The sequence below is a fragment of the Podarcis bocagei genome (genome assembly GCF_964188305.1).
Source record: "Podarcis bocagei genome assembly, chromosome: W".
NCBI lineage: Eukaryota > Metazoa > Chordata > Lepidosauria > Squamata > Lacertidae > Podarcis > Podarcis bocagei.
In genome coordinates this window covers 38,081,594-38,104,924 of record NC_138131.1, presented here as the reverse complement: position 1 = coordinate 38,104,924, position 23,331 = coordinate 38,081,594, and the positions used below count along the sequence as shown (strand labels likewise).

The window sequence follows — 23,331 nt, the reverse complement described above, 5'->3', positions numbered from 1 at the left end:
CCGTCTATCTCTCCCCCTCCCCTTTCTCTAGCTGAGTCAGGGAACTCTTGATGAAAGGGGGTCGAGCCCACCTCCTCCTGCTCTGTCTGCGATCTTTGGTCTCCAGAGTCGGACTCTTCCCTGGCATTCGATTCAGCCATGTCCTTGACATAGGCATCCTGGGAAATGGAGTTTGTCAAGGATGCTGAGAGTTGTTAGGAGAGCCCTTTTCCTCTCACACAGAGCTACAATTTCTAGAGTGGTTTAACAATCAAGCAATAGGAGCCTCTTCTTGACACCGTTAATGAACTACAGTTCCCAAAATGCTTTGGGGGAAGCCAAGACTGTTTAAAGTGGTACAATACTGATTTAAATGTATGTGCAGGTGTGGCTTAAGTTTAATTGGGGAGGACGAAACTTTCATTTTTAGGAAGGATTCAGCCATAAAGATGAATATTTTACCTAAGATGTTATTCTTATTCCAAACAATACCAATAATAAATAACACAAGCTGCTTTAAGGAATGGCAAAGAGATATTTCAGTATTTGTCTGGCGGGGAGAAAGCCAAGAATAAAGCATAACATTTTGATGGATACTCAGGAAGAACTTATATAGAGTCTGAGAGAAGTATAAAGACTTACTGGAAATGTTATTGTACACATGTAAGCTCATTAGCAGGATTAACTTAAACCAAACAGACTGGCGCGGCTCCCTAGGCTTGCGGATAGCAGGCTGTTCTGGGGGCTGGGGTGGGGGGAAGCTTGGGCTTCCCCCGTGCCAGCCCTGTGCCTGGGGGGGGGAATAATTTTTTTTCTTTATTCCCCCCCCCCAAAAAAAAACTAGGTGCGTCCTATAGGGCGGTGCATCCTATGGGGCGAAAAATACGGTATTTGTTTGAAAATATTGGATCTGTATTTTTGTCAAAATATTTTTGAAAAATGTAATTAAAAAAGCAATTTCACAGAAAAAAACAAAACATGGAAAAGAAATGGGTGACTTATAGGGACCTACTGGACCTCACAGAAGAGGGTGTGATGCTTAAGAACAGGCATAGGCAAACTCGGCCCGCCAGCTGTTTTGGGACTACAACTCCCATCATCCCTGACCACTGGTCCTGTTAGCTAGGGATGATGGGAATTGTAGTCCCAAAACATCCAGAGGGCCGAGTTTGCCTATGCCTGCTTAAGAAGTTAGAGGATAAAAAGGATTGGTTGATCAATTGGTTGCAATACTATCAACTGATTGAAGTATTTAAACAAGGTAAGACGCATGGGTTTATTAATCAAAGCTCTCAGTTTGAAAAAGAGTTATTAGAAAACAGAGAAAAACTAATTTCAAAGATGTATAAGAGGCTTTTAGGATGAGAAACTAAAGATTGAAATAGATAAATCTGCTATGATCCACTGAACTAGCGATGTGGGCACAATATAGAGATGAAGGCATAGGAAAAACCGTAGAAATTGAATATAAAATTCTCAGTGTGTTATGTTTTGAAAGAAAACTTTATGAAAATGACTCACAGATGGTACTTGGCACCGAGTAAGCTAGCAAAAATGTACAAATCAGAGTCAGGCTTATGTTGGAAATGTAAAGAAGCAGAAGACACTTTTTACCATATGTGGTGGACATGTAAAGTGGCTAAGAGTTTTTGGGAGATGGTTTATAATGAGGTTAAAAAATTACATAAGGTGATGCTCCCAAAAAACTCCAAGGCATTTCTCTTAGGGATGTTTCAAGAAGACAGACGAACCAATTGTATGCTACAACAGCAGCAAGAGTACTCTATGCACAAAAATGGCGAAATCAGGAGACACCTACTAAAGAAGAGTGGCAGTTTAAACTGACAGAATATGCCAAATTGGCAAACTTAACTATGGAAATTAGAGATCAAGAAGACGTAGGTAGGTAGGATTTGAATGAAGAACAGCAACTGAATACTTGTTGTTGAGTACAGTGTGGAAAAGACAAGGTATAGAATATTGATAATATGCAGCAAATTTAAAAAATATGGGGGAAACCATGGAGGGGGGCGGGGAAGTTGAACACAAAATGGATGTGTATTTGGAAACATGTGTCAACTTGTCAACTTTTGAAAGAGAGAGAGAGAGAGAGAGAGAGAGAGAGAGAGAGAGAGAGAGAGAGAGAGAGAGAGAGAGTTTAATTTCAGCTAGTGGGAGGATTTCCTTTGAGGAGGAAAGAGAAAAATGAGGTGGTCTGTTGCCAGCTTACCGTTTCAAATGCATTTAGCATCATTAAGGGGAAGAAAGTATTGAAGTAGTCATTGTAATCCTCAAACTTGGCTGTGACAGGGGCAACAATAGACTGAAGGAGATGGCTTGGTGGCCCAAACAGTTTAAAGTTTGCAAACATGTCATAGTTCCACTTCAGCACCTCTCTGGTGAAAATCCCATGGTCTCTCTGCTGGGCATTCACAATGTTTGTTTGTGCAAAGGGTTGGTGCACTTTGTTCCAAGAACCAGCTCTGGGGGTGGGCAGCGCCATGACAATATGGTTATTTTGCGCATTCAGCAACTGAGGGGTGTTGTTTGAAATCCGAGGCTGGAGAATGCTGCTCAGTGTCGGGGTCTTGAACTGCAAGTCATCATTACTACCCTGCAGTGGGCTTGCAGATATATTGACTTCCATGTTTGAGAGGTAACTGCCATCTTCTATTTGTGAACACAGTTCCGTGTACACTGGATCCAACTGTGTAAGAAAGAAGCCGTCACCATCTTTGTTCTCATTCAATTGGGGCTCTCTCTTTTTCAAAGCCACATCCTCGTCACATGGGCTAGAGGAGGGATCTGGAAAGGTCAAATGATTGGTTTTACTAGCTCCAGCAGAACTTTCCTTCTGATTTTCCACCCCCACCATACTGGCAGACTGCACAGGTCTTAGCTCTGCCGCCTTGGGTTTTTTGGCTGGCTGAGCCTCCTGAGTTTCTCCGTGAGTACACTGACAATTCTCTCTCTCTTTGGGGTTTGTCTGCCTATAGAGCTGACGTTTTTGGCAGGCAAAATTGTTCTTATTTCTAGTAGTTAGTTGCTGAGCATTTACTAATTGTGATGTCCTTTCCTGGGGAACATCCACCTCGCCAACAATTTCCCTGTAACTGCGCAACTCAGCAAGACTGTCCTGTGTGCACTGAGCAAGTTCGGCTGCTCTTTGGACTTTCTCTGATAGGCCATGTTTTTCTGTCACTAAGGTTGGGGCTGGCATATGTTGGATTTCGTTGGGTGGGACCAGAGCAGGAGTAGATCTTGCCAGTTTTGCCAGCAGTGGTTTTTTACTGTGCATGCTTGGCTTGATGCTTCCCTTGGGACTTTCTCTAGCTGTTTTAACCTGCCCATATTCTGCAGAGCTCTTCCCTGGCTGAATAGTGGATTCTTTGACAGCAGGTGCTGACCCTGAAGGACTGGCAGATGCTGATGTACTGGGCAGAACTGGATCTGTGCACCTGGAACAGCTTCCATTGCCAGCACATATCCCTGTGAAATTTGAGCATACTACTGCATTTCCCTTGCCGATGTGGCCTTCACGAGCTGCTGTATGATGTATGAGGTCTGGAGTAGTCAATGGCTCTTGCTCTGGGGCACTGAATTTCTTCTCAAGGCACGCGTCCACTTGCCCTTTCCTGCTCTCTCTACCAGCTTTCATTTTGTTTTCATCCTCATCTGAAGAAGCGTCAGAAATAATGACTTGGTTTGGGGAATCATCTGCACCAGCAGACAACTTGTTGCTCTCTCGGGCAGACAAAGTTTGAACAGCGCCTTTAGCTTTCTTCTTAATGCATTTTTGATGACGGATGATGCTTTCCTGGCTAGAGTCAATGGGCAAACTGGTTCCTTTAGCACACACAACAGAGGCCTTGCCTGAGCTTGCCTCTGATTTGCAAGGCAATGTGTCTGATGTGCTGCCTCTGGCTACAATGATTTCACTCCTCTGCCCTTCCTGGCTCTTTGTTCTGTCTCTGACCAACTGCAGCTTTTCTGTTCCTGGCTCCAGGTTGGTATTTCCTCTCCTACTGCTTTCAGGTAACAGTTTTAATTGCAGGGTGCTGTCTGGTTTCAGAGATCTGATTTTGCTTGTAAGGTCATTTAGACCAACCTTTCTCTCCAAAGCACTGCTGCTGTTACCATTCTTTTCTGTAAGAGATCTGGAAGAACTGGGCTTCTCCTTTGTGCTGAAGTCTTTGGTCTCCAGGTCTTGAAAACCGAGGCCAAAGCTTTTGTAGAAGGGATCTTGCTTGTTTTGGACCCCTGGCCATTGATGAGACACCACATTTTTCTGGGCATCCATGTGTCTTTTTGCTAACACAGACAAGCAGGGTAGGTGCTCATTGTCCATATTCATTGGACACCTGTCTTCCTGCCTTTTGTGGTTCATTAGGAAAGTAGGTGAAGTTACACAAACAGGAGGGCTCTTCACAAGGGAGGAAGGATTTAACGATTTGCTCATGATGCTCCATATGATCTCCTTCAGAGTGTTCTGTAATTCTAGAGCCTGCGGGGAACTCAGCTCCCAGTGCTTGTGGCTACGGCGAAGCAAGTTGAGTTCATCAAGGAACTGCTTACAAGTGGGTGACTGCACAACCTGATACCCTTCCTTCAGGATGTTACGGATCAGTTTCATGCAGGCAAACTGTATGGGCTCAGGTTCCCAAGATGGTGATGTCACTGTGCTTCTTAAGCTATTCCTGACTACTCTTCTCTCAATGCCAGGCATGAACACCGTACTTGGAAGCATGACACATTTCACCACTATCCACACCCACATTTCTGAGCTGATCCACAGAAAATGAAGGCAATTTTTCTTAAGGCTGCACTCAACAACAGTCACCAAGATCCAGATGAAGAACTCAGACACTTTGTCACAAGTCTCAACAGTGCCACTGAGGACATTTTGGATTTCCAAACACAGGTGATGAATGACCACTATGCTGTAGGCAATCCCCAGGTCCTTCAGGTCCATAAGGGAGTGGATAAAAGGGATGAACCATAAAAAAGTGCTGTTGTGCAACTGCATGTCTTGGCCGATGTCAGAATGTAACAGGTCAGTCAGGGTCTGCATATCTTTGTACAAGTAGAGGCAGTAATCAGGACAAATGGTATCCTGAAACAGGAAACGGGAAGTCAATGTTTAGCAGCATGTTCTCAACTTTCCTGCTCTGCATATCCAACAACAACCCGCCTCACTTCAAGGATTTCACTAGGATGGGAAAGGGGGATTTGTCACCCTTCAAGTGTTGCTGGACTTCAAATTCCACCAGCCCCAGCTAGCATGGCCAACAGTCAGAAATTATGGGAGTTGTAGCCACAGGTCCCCTGTCCCTATACTAGTCACTATACAGTGATCTCTTTTTTTGGGGGGGGGGGGTATTGCCAGCCAACAAGGCTAGAAACATTTTTTTAAAAAAATGAAAAAAGACAAGGTTTTCAAGGGGGTGAATTCTGTCGCCAATAAAAAACCACCCTTCAAACAAACATGGAGGAGGAAAACTGCTTCTGTTCTAGAGGACAGATGTGATTTGATACTTCTCTATAACTATAATCCAGAACCGTCCACATAGCCATGTTTCAAGCATGGAAGAAGACAGTAAGACAGATCAACAAGCAAGTTACCTTGTGGGGCTTTTCAATGTGGTAGTCATACGCCAGTTGGCTGCAAGTGACAAATTCATCTCCATAGTCCGACATGGGCTCAGATTTAGTCCTTCAAAAATATTAAGAAAGCCAAGGGTTTTGTCAGGAGCCAGTCATGTGAAGGTCAGCAATAAAAAAACACTGGTGTCAGTGAAGTTAACTCTTTATTCAAAGAAACAAAAACAGTGCAGGCCTAGTGATCCCAGCAACTCTTCCCAGTAGGTCTTGGCCCAATGCAGAAGTTGCAAGGACTGAAGGTCCCTGCCCTCCCCCAGCTGCCGATGGTCTCTCCTCTCCAGGGGTTTTTCCAAGCAGTCGGAGACTACGTCTGCACGCAACCAATCTCTCCTCTGCTCTTTTCATTTCTCTGCATGTTCTGGGAGGCGGGAGGGGGGGAGCGGAGCTGGTCATAGAAGGGAGACACTCCTTAGTCCTTCAGCAGCCTGCCTCTTCTTGGTCTACTGGCCCCCTTCCTCTCCAGCCTCTGAATTATGACTTTCTGCCCCAGCTTCTTCCTGTTCACTAAACCCTGTTGCCTCTTCAGCTTCCAACACCACCTACTCCCAGTCCGCTCCCTCTTCTTCCTCTGACCACTCTTCAGCATCCCACCATCAGTCCCCTGGCTCTGAGCCTTCTTCCCCTGGAGGATCCCTTGGGGGTTCTCCAGCTGGCACCTCCCACCACTCCCCCGCATCCAGACAGTCCATGACAGGTTTAAACCATTAGCTACTTATTTAAATGTGTAGTACACACTATTCTGAAAGCTCGAGATGGGGGGGCGGGGCAGGCAGAAAAGAACAGAATAAAATGTAATTAAGCTCAGTGTTATTTCCTCACTGACTTGGAGTCCCAAGGCTATGGGAATGATGATGGTCTTACAATGTAATTTGTCACAAGGTGCACTTAAATTATTCTCAAACTTAAACTGAGACCCAGGTTCTGCTCAAATGCCTGCTTCAAATTTAACACTAAGATATAGTTTATGTGAAGGAGAAATTTCCATTTTCCTTCATCTTGTCAGGATCCATTTTGAGCCTTTAGGACTCCATATGCTGTATTAGTTTTATCATCTGTGTATGAACTTTGACTAACCTATTCTAACAGAGAAAAAACATTATTTTTAACCAAGACGTTATGTGTGCCCAGTGTCCTGGTACACTGAGAGAACAAACTGATGGAATGTAATGTCACGGGACTGCCAAGGGACGCCTTGGAGTCAGGGAAGAAAAGAGTCAGAGCGGGAACAGTCAGAAGGAAACGATCGGGACGGAAGGGGAAGAGGGGGAGAGCCAGGAGGAGGCAAGGCTCTCCGATGCTGAAGCAGAGCCCCAGCACCGCACAGGGAGCTCAGGTACAGCCTTCGGCACAGGAAAGGAGAGGGTTAAAGCGCAGGGATCAGAGACGTCCCATGAACATTCCAGCCGCCTCTTCTGTTGGAGGAGAAGCAGGAGAAGACCACTCCCCGAATCTGAACCAGACGATTCGGATGCATGATTGTACTGTGCTGCTTTTACACATGCAAAATAAAGAACTGTAAATACCTCTCTGAGTGAGCAGAGGGTGCTTATTGCGAATAGCATACACAAACCATCACATGTAAGCAATACGGCAGTGACCCAAGCCAAATTAGGGAAATCGCCAGGACCTGATGGACTATCCTTGGTGTATTACAAAGTATTCCAAGGAACATTGGCATTGCCATTGATGGAGGTAATGAACCGAATTCTTCAAGGGGAAGAAATTCCATCTTCATGGGAAAAAGCATATATAACACTAATCCCCAAACAGGATCAAGGAACCCCATACCCAAAGAATTTCAGACCAGTATCTTTATTAAACAACGATTATTTTAGAAGTATTAGCATAAATAATAAGATGTAATCAAGAAATTAAAGGTTTAAGAGTGGGTCAGAGACTTAAAAGAGTGGATAATATTACAAGGCGGGGACTTATTAGACCTAGAAGAGTTTAATAACTGCTATGGGTGGCATGAGTATTTAGGATACAAAAAGGTGAAGGTCCACAGGGGATTTCTTAATACTATCATAAGAAAATTGATATATAGAGTATGGGTAAAATACAAAGAATTACTGGAGCCTAAGACACCCTGGTGGATTTCACCCTTAGAAGCGATAACGGTAAAAAAGAAAAACATGGAATTAAATTGGGCTACATATAAGGATTTACTAAAAGAAAAAGATAGTAATTTGATATTAAAAGAGTACAAGGAAATAAGACATCACCTAACAGGGTGGATTCAGTATCACCAACTAAATGAAGTGTTTGAGGCAGACAAGAAAAACGGTTTTAAAAATGAAATCTCATTACTAGACAGAGTTATTACAAAATAAGAACAAGGTGATCTCAAGAATGTATGGAACATTATTGGAATGGGAGGTTAAGGATGAAAAAGTAAAAGACTCCCAGGCTGCGCACCTAGTCCTTCAGGGGCACGGTTACCCTGTTCAAGACCAGAAAGTCCCCCACACCCGCCTGCTCCTTGCCTCCCCAAAACAGTACTTCTGTCTTGTCAGGATTCAACCTTAATCTGTTAGCCGCCATCCATCCTCCAGCCGCCTCCAGACACTCACACAGGACATTCACTGCCTTCACTGGTTCCAATTAAAAAGAGAGGTAGAGAGGTAAAGTATTCATGGGAGACTTCAACTTCCCCAATATCTGTTGGAATTCAAATTGTGCCAAGAATGTAAAGTGCTGATGTGATCCAAAGTAAAGGAGAGCAATACGGAGCTGGCTTTCACTGGCCAGCTAAATGAGGTAAGGGTAGCTGATGGGTCTCAAACCCAGAGTGAGTAAGGGACTTCCGTTGCATGCAAAGACAGGCTGCAACAGATTGAGCGGACAAGACAAATAGTAGGTCCAATGGTCAAGAAGGCAATTTCTGTATGTGCTGTAGAGGGAAGTGAGGGTCAGATGGGGCTCGTCAACCTGGGAAGGTAGCCCATCTAGGAGAAGGAAAACTCTGATCCTAAACCTCTGCTGCCTTGCAGAACATCTTCAGGAGACGAAAAGGCCTACACAAGTCCAGAGTGGAGTTCTGTTTTAATTTTTTTTAAAAGCAACAACAATTTTTTATTAGTTTTTTAAGATCTTTTAATGCATCATTCCCCGTTGCCATCAAGGGCCTGATCCATTCACGCGCCCCATCCTGCAGATGTCCAATAATGTACGCCACCCCCTCCCCGTCATCAGCAAAGTCATTTTTCTGCAATTCCAAAGCGTATTGAATTTCCGTTCAGAAAGCATTGTAGTCTTGGGGCTTTCCTCCAAACTTATTTACCAGCCCGGGGACCTTCCTCCCTATCGGGTGGCTCTGACCTGCGCATCCTGAGCCCGCCTCTCCTCCAGCCACGCTGAGAGGGTTGCGACATGTGCCTCCAGGTCTCGATTCCTCTCGACCAGACCTCGCACCATGGCTTCTTGCTCTGTCTCTCCTGCTGGTCCTGTCTGGCTCATCGTGCTGCCTCCCCCGGGCTGCGCACAAGCAACGTCAGGGACTCACGGATTGCTGTAATGGTTCTAGGGGTTGCTTGTGTGTAAGCAGGTGCCTATCTCCCTGGCTGGGTGCAAACACCTGGCTGGGCTGCCAAAGTGAACCTCTTCTGTCCAGACAGCCACTCACCCGTGGCTGACTCAATCGCTGGCAGAATCCATGAGTGGGCGTTTCTTAAACTTCTTCCAGCAAAGAAGTTATTTGACGCCTAGTCTCCGCCTACCCTCTCTGCGCAAAAGCCTTCTGCGCAGGGAGGGCATGGGCAACGGAGGACCCCTACTCTCTCCGCTGGTCCCAGGCAAGGAGTCATGGGACCGCCTTGCCACTTCCCCCACCTTTTTTTTTAATAGATATTTATTGAGAATTTTCCATTTTAATACATTAAAAAACCAAAAAGAAAAAACAAAAAAGAAAACATATACAGTTTACAATCCTTATTTTTCTGTAACATATTTCCCTGACTTCCCCACACCTCCCCTTCTTATATTCCAATTCAAATTGTTAATTCAACAAGTTCTTATCCCCAATTTTTAACCTTTTTATATTTAGTTCAATTTAAAAAAACAATTTTACAACGTCAAAATTTATACATCAGTGCTCATTCTTAAATCGTTTTTCTAAAGTCGACCCAAATTCCCTTCCACGAAATCCCCACTTTCCATACTAATAACAAAACAAAATAAAAGAAAAAGACGAATTATAATTATGCACCCTTTGGATCCCCAAACCCCACCCCGTCCCCTTTCCCGGTTTCAATCCCCAACAAATGTCCATCAGTCTTAATCTGCTATCAGCCTGGAGATCTCACATTCGAGGCCCTTAATTCTCTCTCAGTTCCTCTCTGCCGGTTTTTTTTGATAGTCCTTAGTATTAAACACCAGATCTCGGAGACGCTCTGGCCCGATAGGGACAAAGTTTCTTCCAGCCAGACCTCCATACTTAAAAGTGGAGCCCAAATCTTGTTTCTTACTCCTTTCAAGTCCAAATGTCCCCAAAGCTCCTACTTTCACCTTAATCAAATTTGTAATCCTTGGGTCTTCAGATCTCCACATAAGGAGATCTCTCCATTCTTCAATCTCCAGTTCGGACCAGATTTTCATCATCAAGTTCTTATTTTCCTTTATAGCCATCATGTCAGGCCTCTGGCTCTCCTTTGTCATCTGCAACAATACATCTCCTCCTTCCTTTTCCTCAGAAACAACATGTATCTCTTTCTCCACACTCTCAAAGTTCTCAAATTTCTCCTCTTGTCCAGCTGCATGAACTTCCTGGATCAAGTCCTTATCAAATTCAATGAATTTGTTTACTGTTAAGTCCAGAGTTGCAACGTTGGTAGCCAAAACATTAATTTGGCCTTGTAACTTTCCCAAGAGAAAAAAAAAACTCTGTCCAATTTAGCTTGAATTTTCCCTCCTTCAGCCATTCTTGTAATGTCCCCAAAACCCCTCTAGAGGGATTTTGGTTACTTAGTATTCCTTCCAGTTCAAATCCAAAAATCAAGTTAGTTTGTATCAGTTTTTCCTTGTTTTCAACAAAATATAGCCAAATTGTAACGAATATAACCAGCAGAGACAATAGAAAACAAAGTTCTCTTTTCCCGTCTTGACAGCTAATTTGACAGCTGTCAAACTCTTCAATATCTCTTCAACAGGCTCTCTCGCGGATCACTCCCGGGTCCGGGGGGGGGGGTGGCACTTCAGCTCCCAAAATTAGCTCTTATCCTCCAATAAGATTTAAACTGCCAAATCGTGAAATTAATATCTTTACCCAATAAAAAAGAAAAAATCCTCTCGACCTTAGTTAGCTGGTCCTTGCTTTAGATTATATACAAGACAGGGAGACGGACTTCCTGTTTGCGCCTTCCCCGATCGTGCCTAATTCAAAAAGAAAATTTTTTCTTTACAAATCCAATTTCCGTACTACTCACGGGTTGCTGCTTTAAAATCCAATTGTTCACAAGGAGAAGTCAGCGCTCTCCGAACATGGCATGCGGCTTCACTCTGCAGGAGAAGCAGTCGACTCTCAGCCCCCCGCCACTCACCCCGTCCCCGGTTCCGAAGCCTTTAAAAAGGCTCCTTCGCGGGTCGGGGGACGCAAATGGTGCCCGCCGAGTCACCAGGTTCACAGGCTCACCGCCTGTGATTTTTAAGAGTCCCCGCGTCGCCGCAGCGGCTAGACCCAAATCCTGCGGAGACGATTCCCTCCGGAGCTCGTAGGGAATCCGCCATTAGCCGATGGCACTAACCCGGAAGTCGCCACTTCCCCCACCCGCCCCCCATCTCCACTGTTGCTACGTTGATTCTCTTCCCCAGAAGATGGGCTGCTTCTCCCGATCCCTGGCCGCTCTCTGGAATCCCTCTGGCTTTTGCGCTCCCCCTCCGGTACTGATGGCAGTTCCCTGACACGGACCTTTGTCGGCAAGGTGATGTCTCTGCTTTTTAAGATGCTGTCTAGGTTTGTCATTGCTTTTCTCCCAAGAAGCAGGCGTCTTTTAATTTCGTGGCTGCTGTCACCCTAGCTGCCTTTAAAAATGCTGTAATATTGTTCCTCCCATCTCAGCCTCTCTCTGAGGTCATGCCAAAGGTAATTCCATTGCCATCGGCACCTTCATTTGCCTGGGTCGACTGTAAATGCCATGTCACCTACTTATTTAGTGGGCAATGCTCCATAAAGGGCTCAGACTACAGTGCAAAAATTGACTATTCCAAATTATGGCAGAAGGAAGCAGTGAAGAAGCTGTTACATTGCCATTATTAGCAGTCTGTCCTGTTGCTCAGAATGCACAGGGACAGAGAGCCCATGAATCATTGCCCTTTGCAGTTTTTAACAAATTGAAGCGAAGTGTGGCAGAAAATGGCTTGGATGGCATTCTTGATGGGCTAAGAGCAGCCAGTACTTTAATTCCAAACCTTGAAGCCTCTGAAGTTTCAATGAAACAATTGGCTTATGAAAATGCTGATTGCAAGACTGCTCTTAAAGTGATGTACCAGAAGTCAGAAACAGAGATTGCTCAAATGAGTAAGCCTTGCCAGAATATTGACACCGAGACTCACAAATCTGCCCTCCGAGCAGCAGCTTTGTCTCCTTCAGCTCATCCTGCTAAAGACAGGCAATGCCACGACCGGTGGCCTTCCAGCCTGAGTCTAAATGGGAGAACAAAGACTGTTGTGCCAGCTGATTGTCAGTCTTTTACTGAAGCTAAATTAGAAGCAATAGCTGGCTCTTCTAACACACTTGCTTTTAACACACAGTCTCCTGTGACAAATCTGCGCCATGCCGCTAAGGGCAGTGCCGGTTTGAATCTACTGACAGCAGAACTTGCTACTTTTCAGTTCCAGTTCCCTATGGTGGTTTATAAAATTAAGACATAGCATACAGGTCTGATTCCACCTCAGACAGTGAGACTCATTCTTCATCGCTTATTTGCAGACTTTTTTCTCCTTTCCTCCCTGAACTTAAAATTCCTAATGAATTTACTTTACAGGAGTTGCAGAGTTTTGGGGTCACTTCATACGCGTGATTTTCCTTAAATACAATGTTTTCACCTACAGGACTCCTTTTCCCCCCAAACACTGCTGACAGAATAGTGATTTTAGAGTGGCTACACTCTAAATTGCCTAACACTGGATTTGATATTGCTGCTTGTTATTTGCTTTTTTCTAAACAGGAACACGAATCCTTAATGAGTTCTTCTCTTCCCTATCAGTTTGCATTTCCTGATTATATTTGGGATAGTTTATTTTAACCCTCCTAAAAGATTCATGCCTGGTTTTGATTCAAACAGGTTCCTATTCAACACCTTTAGAGCGTTTTAACGTATAAGGACTCTGAAAATAACTGGCATTTTTTTTGCAGCTAATCAGAAAACTGACAGAGACCAGCCTACACGTCCACTGCATTTTGTGATTTTGTGTGAAGTGGGATATCTTTTTATCACATTTGGCTAATTCCGATCTTTCTCCGATGCTAGATTTTTATCTACTCTCTTTGTTCTTGACACTGAAATATCTCTTGACAAATAGAACTATGCCTTTCTATGCTGCTCATGTTTACTCTCACGTTTGCTCCCATACAGGATGCAAAGATGCACTTTCAGAAGGTAATCAACATGCTGATTCTGCTCTGAAATCTCTCTGACCATTATTTTCTAATGCAATTGACAGCCATACATTTTTTCACCAGGGAGCTAAGCAGCTGCATAAAACATTTTTTCCATTCCTCTGACACGAGCTAAGGATATTGTTGGTGGATGTCCTTCATGCGCTTTAACTCCTGTTAACTCCTGTTCACTCTGACACCTTATGAGGAGAGAAAATGCCCTTGCAGTTCTGGACACATAGAAACAATTGACCATGTTTTCCTCCACTGCCAGTATTACACAAACATACGTGTTAGTTTTATTCTGCCAATCATACACAAATTCCCAGGACACACAAGGCAGTTCAATATCTCCTTACTGCTCCTTACATACCTCAGAGGATGGTATGTGCCCCACAGGTCTAAAACAAAGGGCTTGATTTACATGTTTTATGTGTTTTTATCTACTGTTTTTTATCTGCTTCTATGTTGGTCTGTGATCCATGAAGGGGTGTTAAGATGCTACACTCAATATGCCAGCAAGTTTGGAAAACTCAGCAGTGGCCAGAGGATTGGAGAAGATCAGTCTACATCTGAATCCCAAAGAAGGGCAGTGCCAAAGAATGCTCCAACTACCGCACAATTGCACTCATTTCACACGCTAGCAAGGTTATGCTTAAAATTCTACAAGGCAGGCTTAAGCAGTATGTGGACCGAGAACTCCCAGAAGTGCAAGCTGGATTTTGAAGGGGCAGAGGAACCAGAGACCAAATTGCAAACATGCGCTGGATTATGGAGAAAGCTAGAGAGTTCCAGAAAGACATCTACTTCTGCTTCATTGACTATGCAAAAGCCTTTGACTGTGTTGACCACAGCAAACTATGGCAAGTTCTTAAAGAAATGGGAGTGCCTGATCACCTCATCTGTCTCCTGAGAAATCTCTATGTGGGACAAGAAGTTACAGTTAGAACTGGATATGGAACAACTGATTGGTTCAAAATTGGGAAAGGAGTACGACAAGGCTGTATATTGTCTCCCTGCTTATTTAACTTATATGCAGAGTTCATCATGTGAAAGGCTGGACTGGATGAATCCCTAGCCGGAATTAAGATTGCTGGAAGAAATATCAACAACCTCAGATATGCAGATGACACAACCTTGATGGCAGAAAGTGAGGAGGAATTAAAAAACCTTTTAATGAGGGTGAAAGAAGAGAGCGCAAAACATGGTTTGAAACTCAACATCAAAAAAACGAAGATCATGGCCACTGGTCCCATCACCTCCTGGCAAATAGAAGGGGAAGAAATGGAGGCAGTGAGAGATTTTACTTTCTTGGGCTCCATGATCACTGCAGATGGTGACAGCAGACATGAAATTAAAAGATGCCTGCTTCTGGGGAGAAAAGCAATGACAAACCTAGACAGCATCTTAAAAAGCAGAGACATCACCTTGCCAACAAAGGTCCATATAGTTAAAGCTATGGTTTTCCCAGTAGTGATGTATGGAAGTGAGAGCTGGACCATAAAGAAGGCTGATCGCCAAAGAATTGATGCTTTTAAATTCTGGTGCTGGAGGAGACTCTTGAGAGTCCCATGGACTGCAAGAAGATGAAACCTATCCATTCTTCAGGAAATCAGCCCCGAGTGCTCACTTGAAGGACAGATCCTGAAGCTGAGGCTCCAATACTTTGGCCACCTCATGAGAAGAGAAGACTCCCTGGAAAAGACCCTGATGTTGGGAAAGATGGAGGGCACAAGGAGAAGGGGACAACAGAGGACGAGATGGTTGGACAGTGTTCTCGAAGCTACTAACATGAGTTTGACCAAACTATGGGAGGCAGTGGAAGACAGGAGTGCCTGGCGTGCTCTGGTCCATGGGGTCACGAAGAGTCGGACACGACTAAACGACAAAACAACAACAACAATGTTGATCTACTGCAGTGATTTCAAACAATGTGCTGTGACACCCTGGGGTGCCTTGGATGATGGTCAGGGGTGCAGAGAGCAACATGGGCCTCTATCCCTCTTTCCTTCACTCCCTCGCATCTCTGCCTCCCATAGGCTTGCAGAGCTGTTTGTTGCAGCAGCCCTGGCTACAAGCTCCCCAGGCAAATGGTGCCTCTGGAGCTAGCCGGGGGGGGGGGTACTTCCCAGGCCTCTGTGGGGCAGTGTGAGAAGGCATCTCTCTTTGGGGCAGGGGGGCAGCTCAAAGACCGGGGTGGCGGCAGCAGCTGCCTGGAGAACTCCCAAGGAGATGGGAAAGGAGGCTGAGGGAACACTCCACAAGGAAGGGTGTTTGAAAAAGGGTGAGAGGCTGCCGGCTGGGGTCCTGAGGACTTCTGGTCTTGGGAAGGAGGCGTGAGCAGGCACGCTGAGAAGCTCCGCAGCGTGAATGCAAGGAGAAGTATAAATTAAAGGTGATTAAAACCTATTTAAGGATTTATGGACTGGAGGAAGGTTTTGGAGGGAACTTAAGAACAATTATATCTGAGCTTATCAGCATTTTAGCAGCTGGGCAATATCAAACGTCAAAAAGACGCGGAGGGCTTGCTGAGGGCTAGAAGAGCATGTCAAAAAAATAATACAGTCTCAAAACAAATGAAGCGAGACGCATCAGCTCTAACTCCCCCAAAAGCCACAGAAAGAACGAAAAGCTTTGACAAAAGAGCAACGGAAATGCAGAAAGGCCAAATATTGTCAGAGTCACATGAGATGATTCACTTATTACGGTCTATTAAAGAAGACATTGGGGAGCTTAAGACAGAAATGTCAGCGATTAAACAGGATACATCACAAATGAGAATAGATCTACAAGTTTTAACATCTCATATGAACACACTTGAACAGCGTGTTAATGTCTTGGAGAAAATATCATTTGCAACACAAAGCCTGATGGACAAATGCTTACTCCAGTTGGAATCTGAGATCGAAGGAAAAACCTTAAAATTGTAGGTCTTAAAACCTTCCTCCTGAAGGAATTCAGGTAATTGAATATATAGAGAGCTGTTTAATGGAAATGCTGGAGCTACAGCTGGATTTAAAGGTGGAGATAAATGGTATTAAAAGTTTTCCACTGAAAACCAAGAAAGCAAGAGGGGAAGCATATATAACAATAATTCAATTTGAGTGCACAAGGGTGCGAGATTATATCCTTAAAACTTTCTGGGAAAAGTCGAATGCTAAACCCCTTGAATGGAGGGGAAATATAATTTCTATTTTCCCGGACTATGCTCCAATGGTGGCAGAAAAGAGACGATTATTTGCTTCTGCTCACAAGCTAGCAAGGGAATTAAAAATACAACACTTTACAATATACCCAGCTACTTTCTGCTTAAAGATAAATGATGAACTGTGCTGTTTTCAAAACCATGATAATGCGATATTCTACCTCCAAGCAATAAATTGTGGATAAAGAGCCATGGTGAAGGGTAGGGGGGCTTTTCCTTTTTCTCCTACTCTAATTGAAAATGGTGTGGGGTAATGCCCTCTATTTTGAAGCTCTTCTTTGACCTGACCTTTCTGCTTGAAGAACCTCCAACTCATGTTGACTCACCATCTGAACAAAGTATCTTTGGCATAGAGCCATGAAACTCTAGATATATTAGTAATTTAATAATGGTGGAATTCTATATACCCTCGGGTTAATAGTCAACTGGTTTTATACCACTATTAAAGTCGAAATGCCGTGGAAATATTGATTTGTCATTCAATAAGTCTCAAACCATGTAATTATATGTTGCTTACTTATGTATATACCGTATTTTTCGCTCCATAGGGTGCACCGGATCATAGGTCGCACCTAGTTTTGGGAGGATGAAAACAAGAAAAAATTATTCTGAATCCCAGAAGCCAGAACAGCAAGAGGGATCTGGCTTCTGGGATACCGTGTGGCTGTAAAACAATTTCTCAGCTGGTTCCTAACGCAGTGTCCCAAAGCTCCCTCTAGGGAGATTTAAGTTTCTTTTTACTCCTTTCAGTACAAAACCAAAAGTCCCATACGTTAAATTGTAACAGTCCTTCCTTCTTTTAAAGCATAAACTTGTAACAAATGTAGACAGTAAAGACAAAGTCCTCTTTTTGTATCTTGACAGCTAACTTGACAGCTGTCAAATTGTTCAATTGCTCATCAACAGGCACTCACAGACCGCTCCCGGGTCCAGGGGGAAGGGCGGTACATCAATTTTCGAATTTAGTTCTTCTCCTGCAGGTTCCCCTGCTTCCAAATAAGATTTCTTATATCTCAATCAGTAGAATTAAAATCTTTAACATAAAATAAGACTCTCCACGACCTTAGTTTGAAGTTCTTTGCTTTAGATTGTTTACAGAAAGGGGAGGCAGACTTCCTGGTTGGACCTTCCCCGATCAGTGCCGAATTTATTAATATTTTAAAAATCCAATTTCCGTACTACTCACGGGTTATTATTTCAAAGTCCAAATTGTCCCAGGAGAAAGGGAGCGCTCTCCGGCAACAGCTATGCGGCTTCGCTCCACGGAAGTAGCGGTTGACTCTCAGCACTGCGCCGCTTCCCCCTCTCCACTTCGGAGCCCGTTTGTGGGTTCCTTAGCGAGTTGGGGGGCGCTAAAGGTGCCCACCAAGTCCCATGGTCACAGGCTTCGTCCGCCTGTGATTTAAAAAAGGGTCCCCGCTTCGTCGTAGCGGAAAAGACCCGATTCCGGTGGAGCTATTCCCTCCAGTTCAGAGGGAGTCCGCCATTGCCGGTGGCGCCACCCCGGAAGGCCCTGTTTCTTTGTTCTGTTATTCTGGCTTCGTTTTTGTACGGAACAGAGATGTACTTTTTACCAGACACTGGATGATGATTTATACTGCTGTAAATAAACGCTTCTAGATTAGAGAAGCTGACTGGACTTTTGATTTATGCACGCTAAAGGCAAGCACAGAGGGCAGAAGGCTAAAAGGCTAAATACGCTGTGTTTACTCTGCTGTGCTCAGAGGTCCGGGGAAAGCAGATATGAACCACGGAAGCCTGCAGGACCTTTACCCTGAGCAATATTTCACACTAAGTAGTTTTCTTTTTCCTTTTTTATCGTTAGTACTGTTACTATTATTATAAATTGTTGGTCATTTGTATATATTTGTGCCTACCTGTCAGAGCTGCCCAAGGTCCTAGCTCACAAAGGACCAACGCCAGTTCGTTGTTATGTACAAAAGTCTTTACTGAAGTTCAGTTTCTATTTTACAGCCGCAGCGCGCAGCTCTACGTCTGAAACTCTAGACCGCCGAAGCTCCGTCTGAGTCTCCACCCCCCAGACACCAGTTTAAGACCCTAGCCTTGCTCCACCTCTTCCTTTGCTCTTTCCTCCTCTGGGTCCGCCTGTCAGCTGGGGTCTCGCCCTTCCTAGACTCATCTGACGCTGAGTCCCCTGAGTCTTCCCCCTGCCTCTGGCGGGCTTTAGGACCTGGTTCCCCATCCGGGTTTTCTGCTGTCCCGCACGCCTGTACATTCGAACTTGGCGCGCGCGCCCAGCCGGCAACCTTCCTCCTGACCGTTACACTGCTCCTGTCACTGCTTCCCCCTTCGGGGAGGCTAGCTGGACCTGACCTCCCCTCCGTTCCCCCACTCTCCGACAGAGGCGTGGTCAGTCCCGACTCACATTCTCTCCCTGCTGGAGGGGACGCTACCCCTGACACCTGGGACTCTTCCCCCCCACTATGCTCTGGTGGGGAAGCTGGTCCTGATCTGCAGCTGCTGCTTTGGGAGTCCCCGCTGGCCCCTTGTTTCTGGTGTGTTCCCCCTGGGACCCCCCCTTGCCCTGACCATCGGCGCCTCCTTCTTGGAATCTTCTGATTCGCTGGAGAAGCTCATGGAATCTCTCGGGTCACTGTTGTACTCCCCTACGCTGCCCTCAGATCCTTCCCCTTCGCTCTCCATCTCCTCTCTCCCCTGTACCTCTGCTCCTGAGCCCCTGACACTACCTTTTCAGAACTCTTCCTATTTGTAGCTAGAGCTGTTTTCTAGTTTCCTCTCTTTTCTCTCTCTATCCCTCTTTGAATATTTTCAAATACTAATTATTTGATTGGAAATACTTAAAATTTAATTACAGGGTGTATTAAATTGATCGGGTAGTATCTGCTCTATATATATTTAGATATGTAAGAAGGTGAATTAACTTTGTTTCACAATCCATATGTTAAATACAAGCACGGTTAATAGATGTCTCTAATTAGAGTGATAATAATTTGCAATATATTTGGTTCATACTAAGCCTTCCCAAGACTTTGCCAAAGATAAAAATAGAGGACAAGAGACCCTATAGATAAAAGCTGCAATTTATAATATGAGAATTATAGGTATGGATGCCAAGGGATTAAAGGAAAGGAAAAAACAGATCCTAACACTTAACTATTTTCAGTCATTAAAGGCTGATATAGGACTATTACAAGAAACACATTTGACAGAACAAAGGCCACAAACTTTGAAAAGTTAATGGATAAAAGAAGTTTTTTCAACAAATCTAGATGAAAATGCAAAGGGAGTCACGATTCTATTTAGGAAAGGCTGGTCTTATGAAATATAATAAGAGAGGAAGATGGTCAGTGTTTAATAACTGTAACTAAAACAGAAGGGATAGAAATAGCAATAGTCGATGTCTATGCCGCTAATACTGATGACCATTAAGTTTATTCACAACTGTTTTAAGAGATTAAGCTCTTTATCGTATCAGTATCTGATAATTGGTGGAGACTTTAATGAAATTTTAGACCCGCAGATGGACGCCACTTCTACAGCTAGGAAAAAAATGACGAAGGTTAGAGAGAGAGAATTAATTATTATATGATATACTGGAATTTAGTGGATTCATGGAGACTACACCATCCTAAGGAAAAATCCTATACATATTTTGCAGGAATTCACAATACCCAGCACAGAATTGATTTTTTTTTAACATCAGCATCACTACACTCCTTTACTAGCCGATGTGACATTGATATTCCCATTATAGCTGATCACTCAGCAGTAATATTGGAATGTAATCTATCCAATACCCAGGAAGGTATGAGGAGATGGTATCTTAATATATCATTACTAAATGATAAAAACTTCATTCAATATATAACGCAAGGTACGTAAATATATTTTAAAAATAACTCCAAATCATTAACGCCAAGACTGAAGGAATGGGAAGGCTACAAAGCTTATATCAGAGGGAAGAAAATATCTTTCTCTGCCAACAAGGTCAAGATGCAAAAATTAAAAGAAAATAACCTAAAAAAAACTTTTAAAACATTATGGGGCAATATGGCAAATAACCCATCTAGGGTTAAATATGAAAGAATACAACAACAAACACTAGAACTGAATAATATACTAGCTCAAAAAATTGAGTTCAGCTTATTATGTCTAAGACAAACATATTGGGAACAGGGAGAAAGACCGACAAAAATTCTAGCTAATCATTTAAAGCAGAAGAAAATGAACCAAATAATACCTTTAATAAGAAAGGGGGGGAATCACAGCGACCTCATCAACAGATATAAATAACGATTTTTTTAAATTCTACAAAAAGCTATATGAAGGGCCAGAAAATATACCAGAGGATGAGGTGGAAAACTTTTTTCAGGATATTAAACTACCAACCATTGAAGAATATCACAAAGATATGCTATCAGCCCCCCTGATATTGAGAATGAAATAGAAACAATGGGTAATGGAAAATCACCTGGACCAGATGGTTTTCCTATAGAATAGTATAAAATATTCAAAAATTTATTAGTCCCCAGACTTCTAGAAGTTTATGAGGAAGCAATATGAGTTTATGAAGTATAAAGGTGTCTATGCTGCAACATTTAATGAAGCTTTCATAATAATTATACCAAAACCTAACAAAGACCCCACTGAATGTGCAAATCACAGACCAATTTCATTAATGAATGTCGATGCAAAGATTCTGAATGCAATACTGGCTGAAAAATTACAAAAAGTCATCCAAGACTTGGTACTTAATAATCAAACAGGTTTTATAAAAACAAGACAAGCCACAGATAATGTAAGATTAACAATAGATTTGATAAATTTAAAGAGCAAGAGGAGTTTATGATAATGTCACTAGATGCAGAAAAGGCTTTCAATAGAATCTATAAAGAATTCATTATGTAAATTTGGCTTCCCTACAGAATACTGTAACTGGATTAAAATGATTTACAAAAATCCAACATCTCGGACTGTTACAAATGGTAGAATATCTAATGTGATTAATCTAAAACGAGGAACAAGACAACGATGCCCTCTGTCTCCATTACTATTTAATCTATGCCTGGAACCACTAACAAGAGTAATAATAAAAAAATTCCTTCCAGTAGCACCTTAAAGACCAACTAAGTTAGTTCTTGGTATGAGCTTTCGTGTGCATGCACACTTCTTTCAAGATGAGCATATCAAGGAGGTAAAACACAAGAAAGAAAATTACAAAATTGTATTATTTGCAGATGACATCCTTCTATTTATTACAAAGCCAGAAGATACAATTCCAATAATTATGGAGAAAATAAAAACCTTTGGCTGAATATTGGGCTATTCCATAAATTGGACAAAATCAGAGATTTTGCCAATAGGGCATTGTATACAAACAGGCTACATTGTATAAAAACCATCAATTTTGGATGTGCAAAGACTTTATTAAATATTTGGGCATAATGATTTCATCAGATGTTAACCAAATCGTAAAATTACATTTGAATCAAATTATAAAAGAAATTTATTTTGATATTGAAAGGTGGGGACCTCCAAACCTTTCCCTTTGGGGAAAGGTTAATGTCCTCAAAATGACTATTGTTCCAAAGCTTTTATACATTCTTAGAGGATTACCAATATATATTCCCAACTTATATTTTCAAAAAATAAATCAAATATTTAGATTGTGCCTGTGGGGCACAAAGCCACCAAAAATATCATTACATAAAATGCAACTTCCAACTAAGGAAGGTGGTTTTGGACTCCCAAATCTGGAATTATATCACCAGGCCTACCTGCTGAGCAAGACAAATTGTTGGGGAGCAAGCAGGAATCCCAGTTGGGCTACTCTCAAATATAGTTTCATTGAATCTCTTGTGGGGTGGACCAATCTCAGCTACAACTATAAGAAATATCCCATTAATCTGGAGACTATTAAAGCACCCATAAAAATTTGGATGAACATATATAAAAATAATAAGGATGACCCTTACCAGCATGAGAAATTAACAATATGGGCCAACCCCAAACTAAAAATTGGAAATCAAGTACAGTGGTACCTCGGGTTACAGACGCTTCAGGTTACAGACTCCGCTAACCCAGAAATAGAACTTCAGGTTAAGAACTTTGCTTCAGGATGAGAACAGAAATCGTGTGGCGACAGCGGGAGGCCCCATTAGCTAAAGTGGCACCACAGGTTAAGAACAGTTTCAGGTTAAGAACGGACCTCCAGAACAAATTAAGTTCCTAACCCAAGGTACCACTGTAATAATTTGGCAAAACTGGATGAAAAAGGTATTTTGACACTGAATCAATTAATTGATGAGAACTACAAATTTGTGGAATATAAGACTTTGCAGGTAAAGTATGGATTAACCAGTGAAATACACTGGCAATATATCCAATTGAAACATATGTTGGAAAAGCAGTTTGGCCCTGATGCTATAGCAGCATCGGAAACACCCATGCTGTTACAAGATTTAATCTCTGCAACAAAAACAAAAAATCCTACACTTGCCCTATATAAAACTTTACTTAACAGGAAGAAATACGATTTAGAATATGAAAGACAAAAATGGAGTAAAGAGCTAGGAGTACAGATAGCAAATGATATAATAATAGTAATAAATTTTATTTATACCCTGCTCTCCCCGGCCAGAGCCAGGCTCAGGGCAGCTAACATCAATAAAATTTCAGTAAATAATAAGGGAAAAAAAGAAAAGGCTTCTGGTTGGCCGCGCGATTAATGGCGGACGGGAGCTCTTTCGGAAGAAAGAGCCCCAGCGTTTTGAAGATTGGGGCGACCGCGAGAGTGTCGCGGAGCCCCCAAAAAACCTCAGATCGGGCTTTCTGAGGACCTGGTGTTCTGGCAGGTACCCTTAGTGACTCCTCTGCTCCCCGGTAAGCTCTAATAAGAGCCCCAAGAGCG

The 23,331-nt window shown here is 43.0% G+C and overlaps 1 protein-coding gene across 1 annotated transcript in view; it reads right to left on the bottom strand.

Moving 5' to 3' along the window:
* LOC308578078 (putative helicase senataxin) overlaps positions 1-23,331 on the bottom strand; it is a 287,528-nt gene that overhangs the window by 132,539 nt on the left and 131,658 nt on the right. The window contains exons 8-9 of the mRNA XM_081178360.1: positions 5,602-5,692; positions 2,210-5,092 (exon numbers count right to left, since the gene is read on the bottom strand). Of these exons, the coding sequence (XP_081034486.1) occupies positions 2,210-5,092; positions 5,602-5,692 (2,974 nt within the window). The remainder of the gene's footprint in view (positions 1-2,209; positions 5,093-5,601; positions 5,693-23,331) is intronic.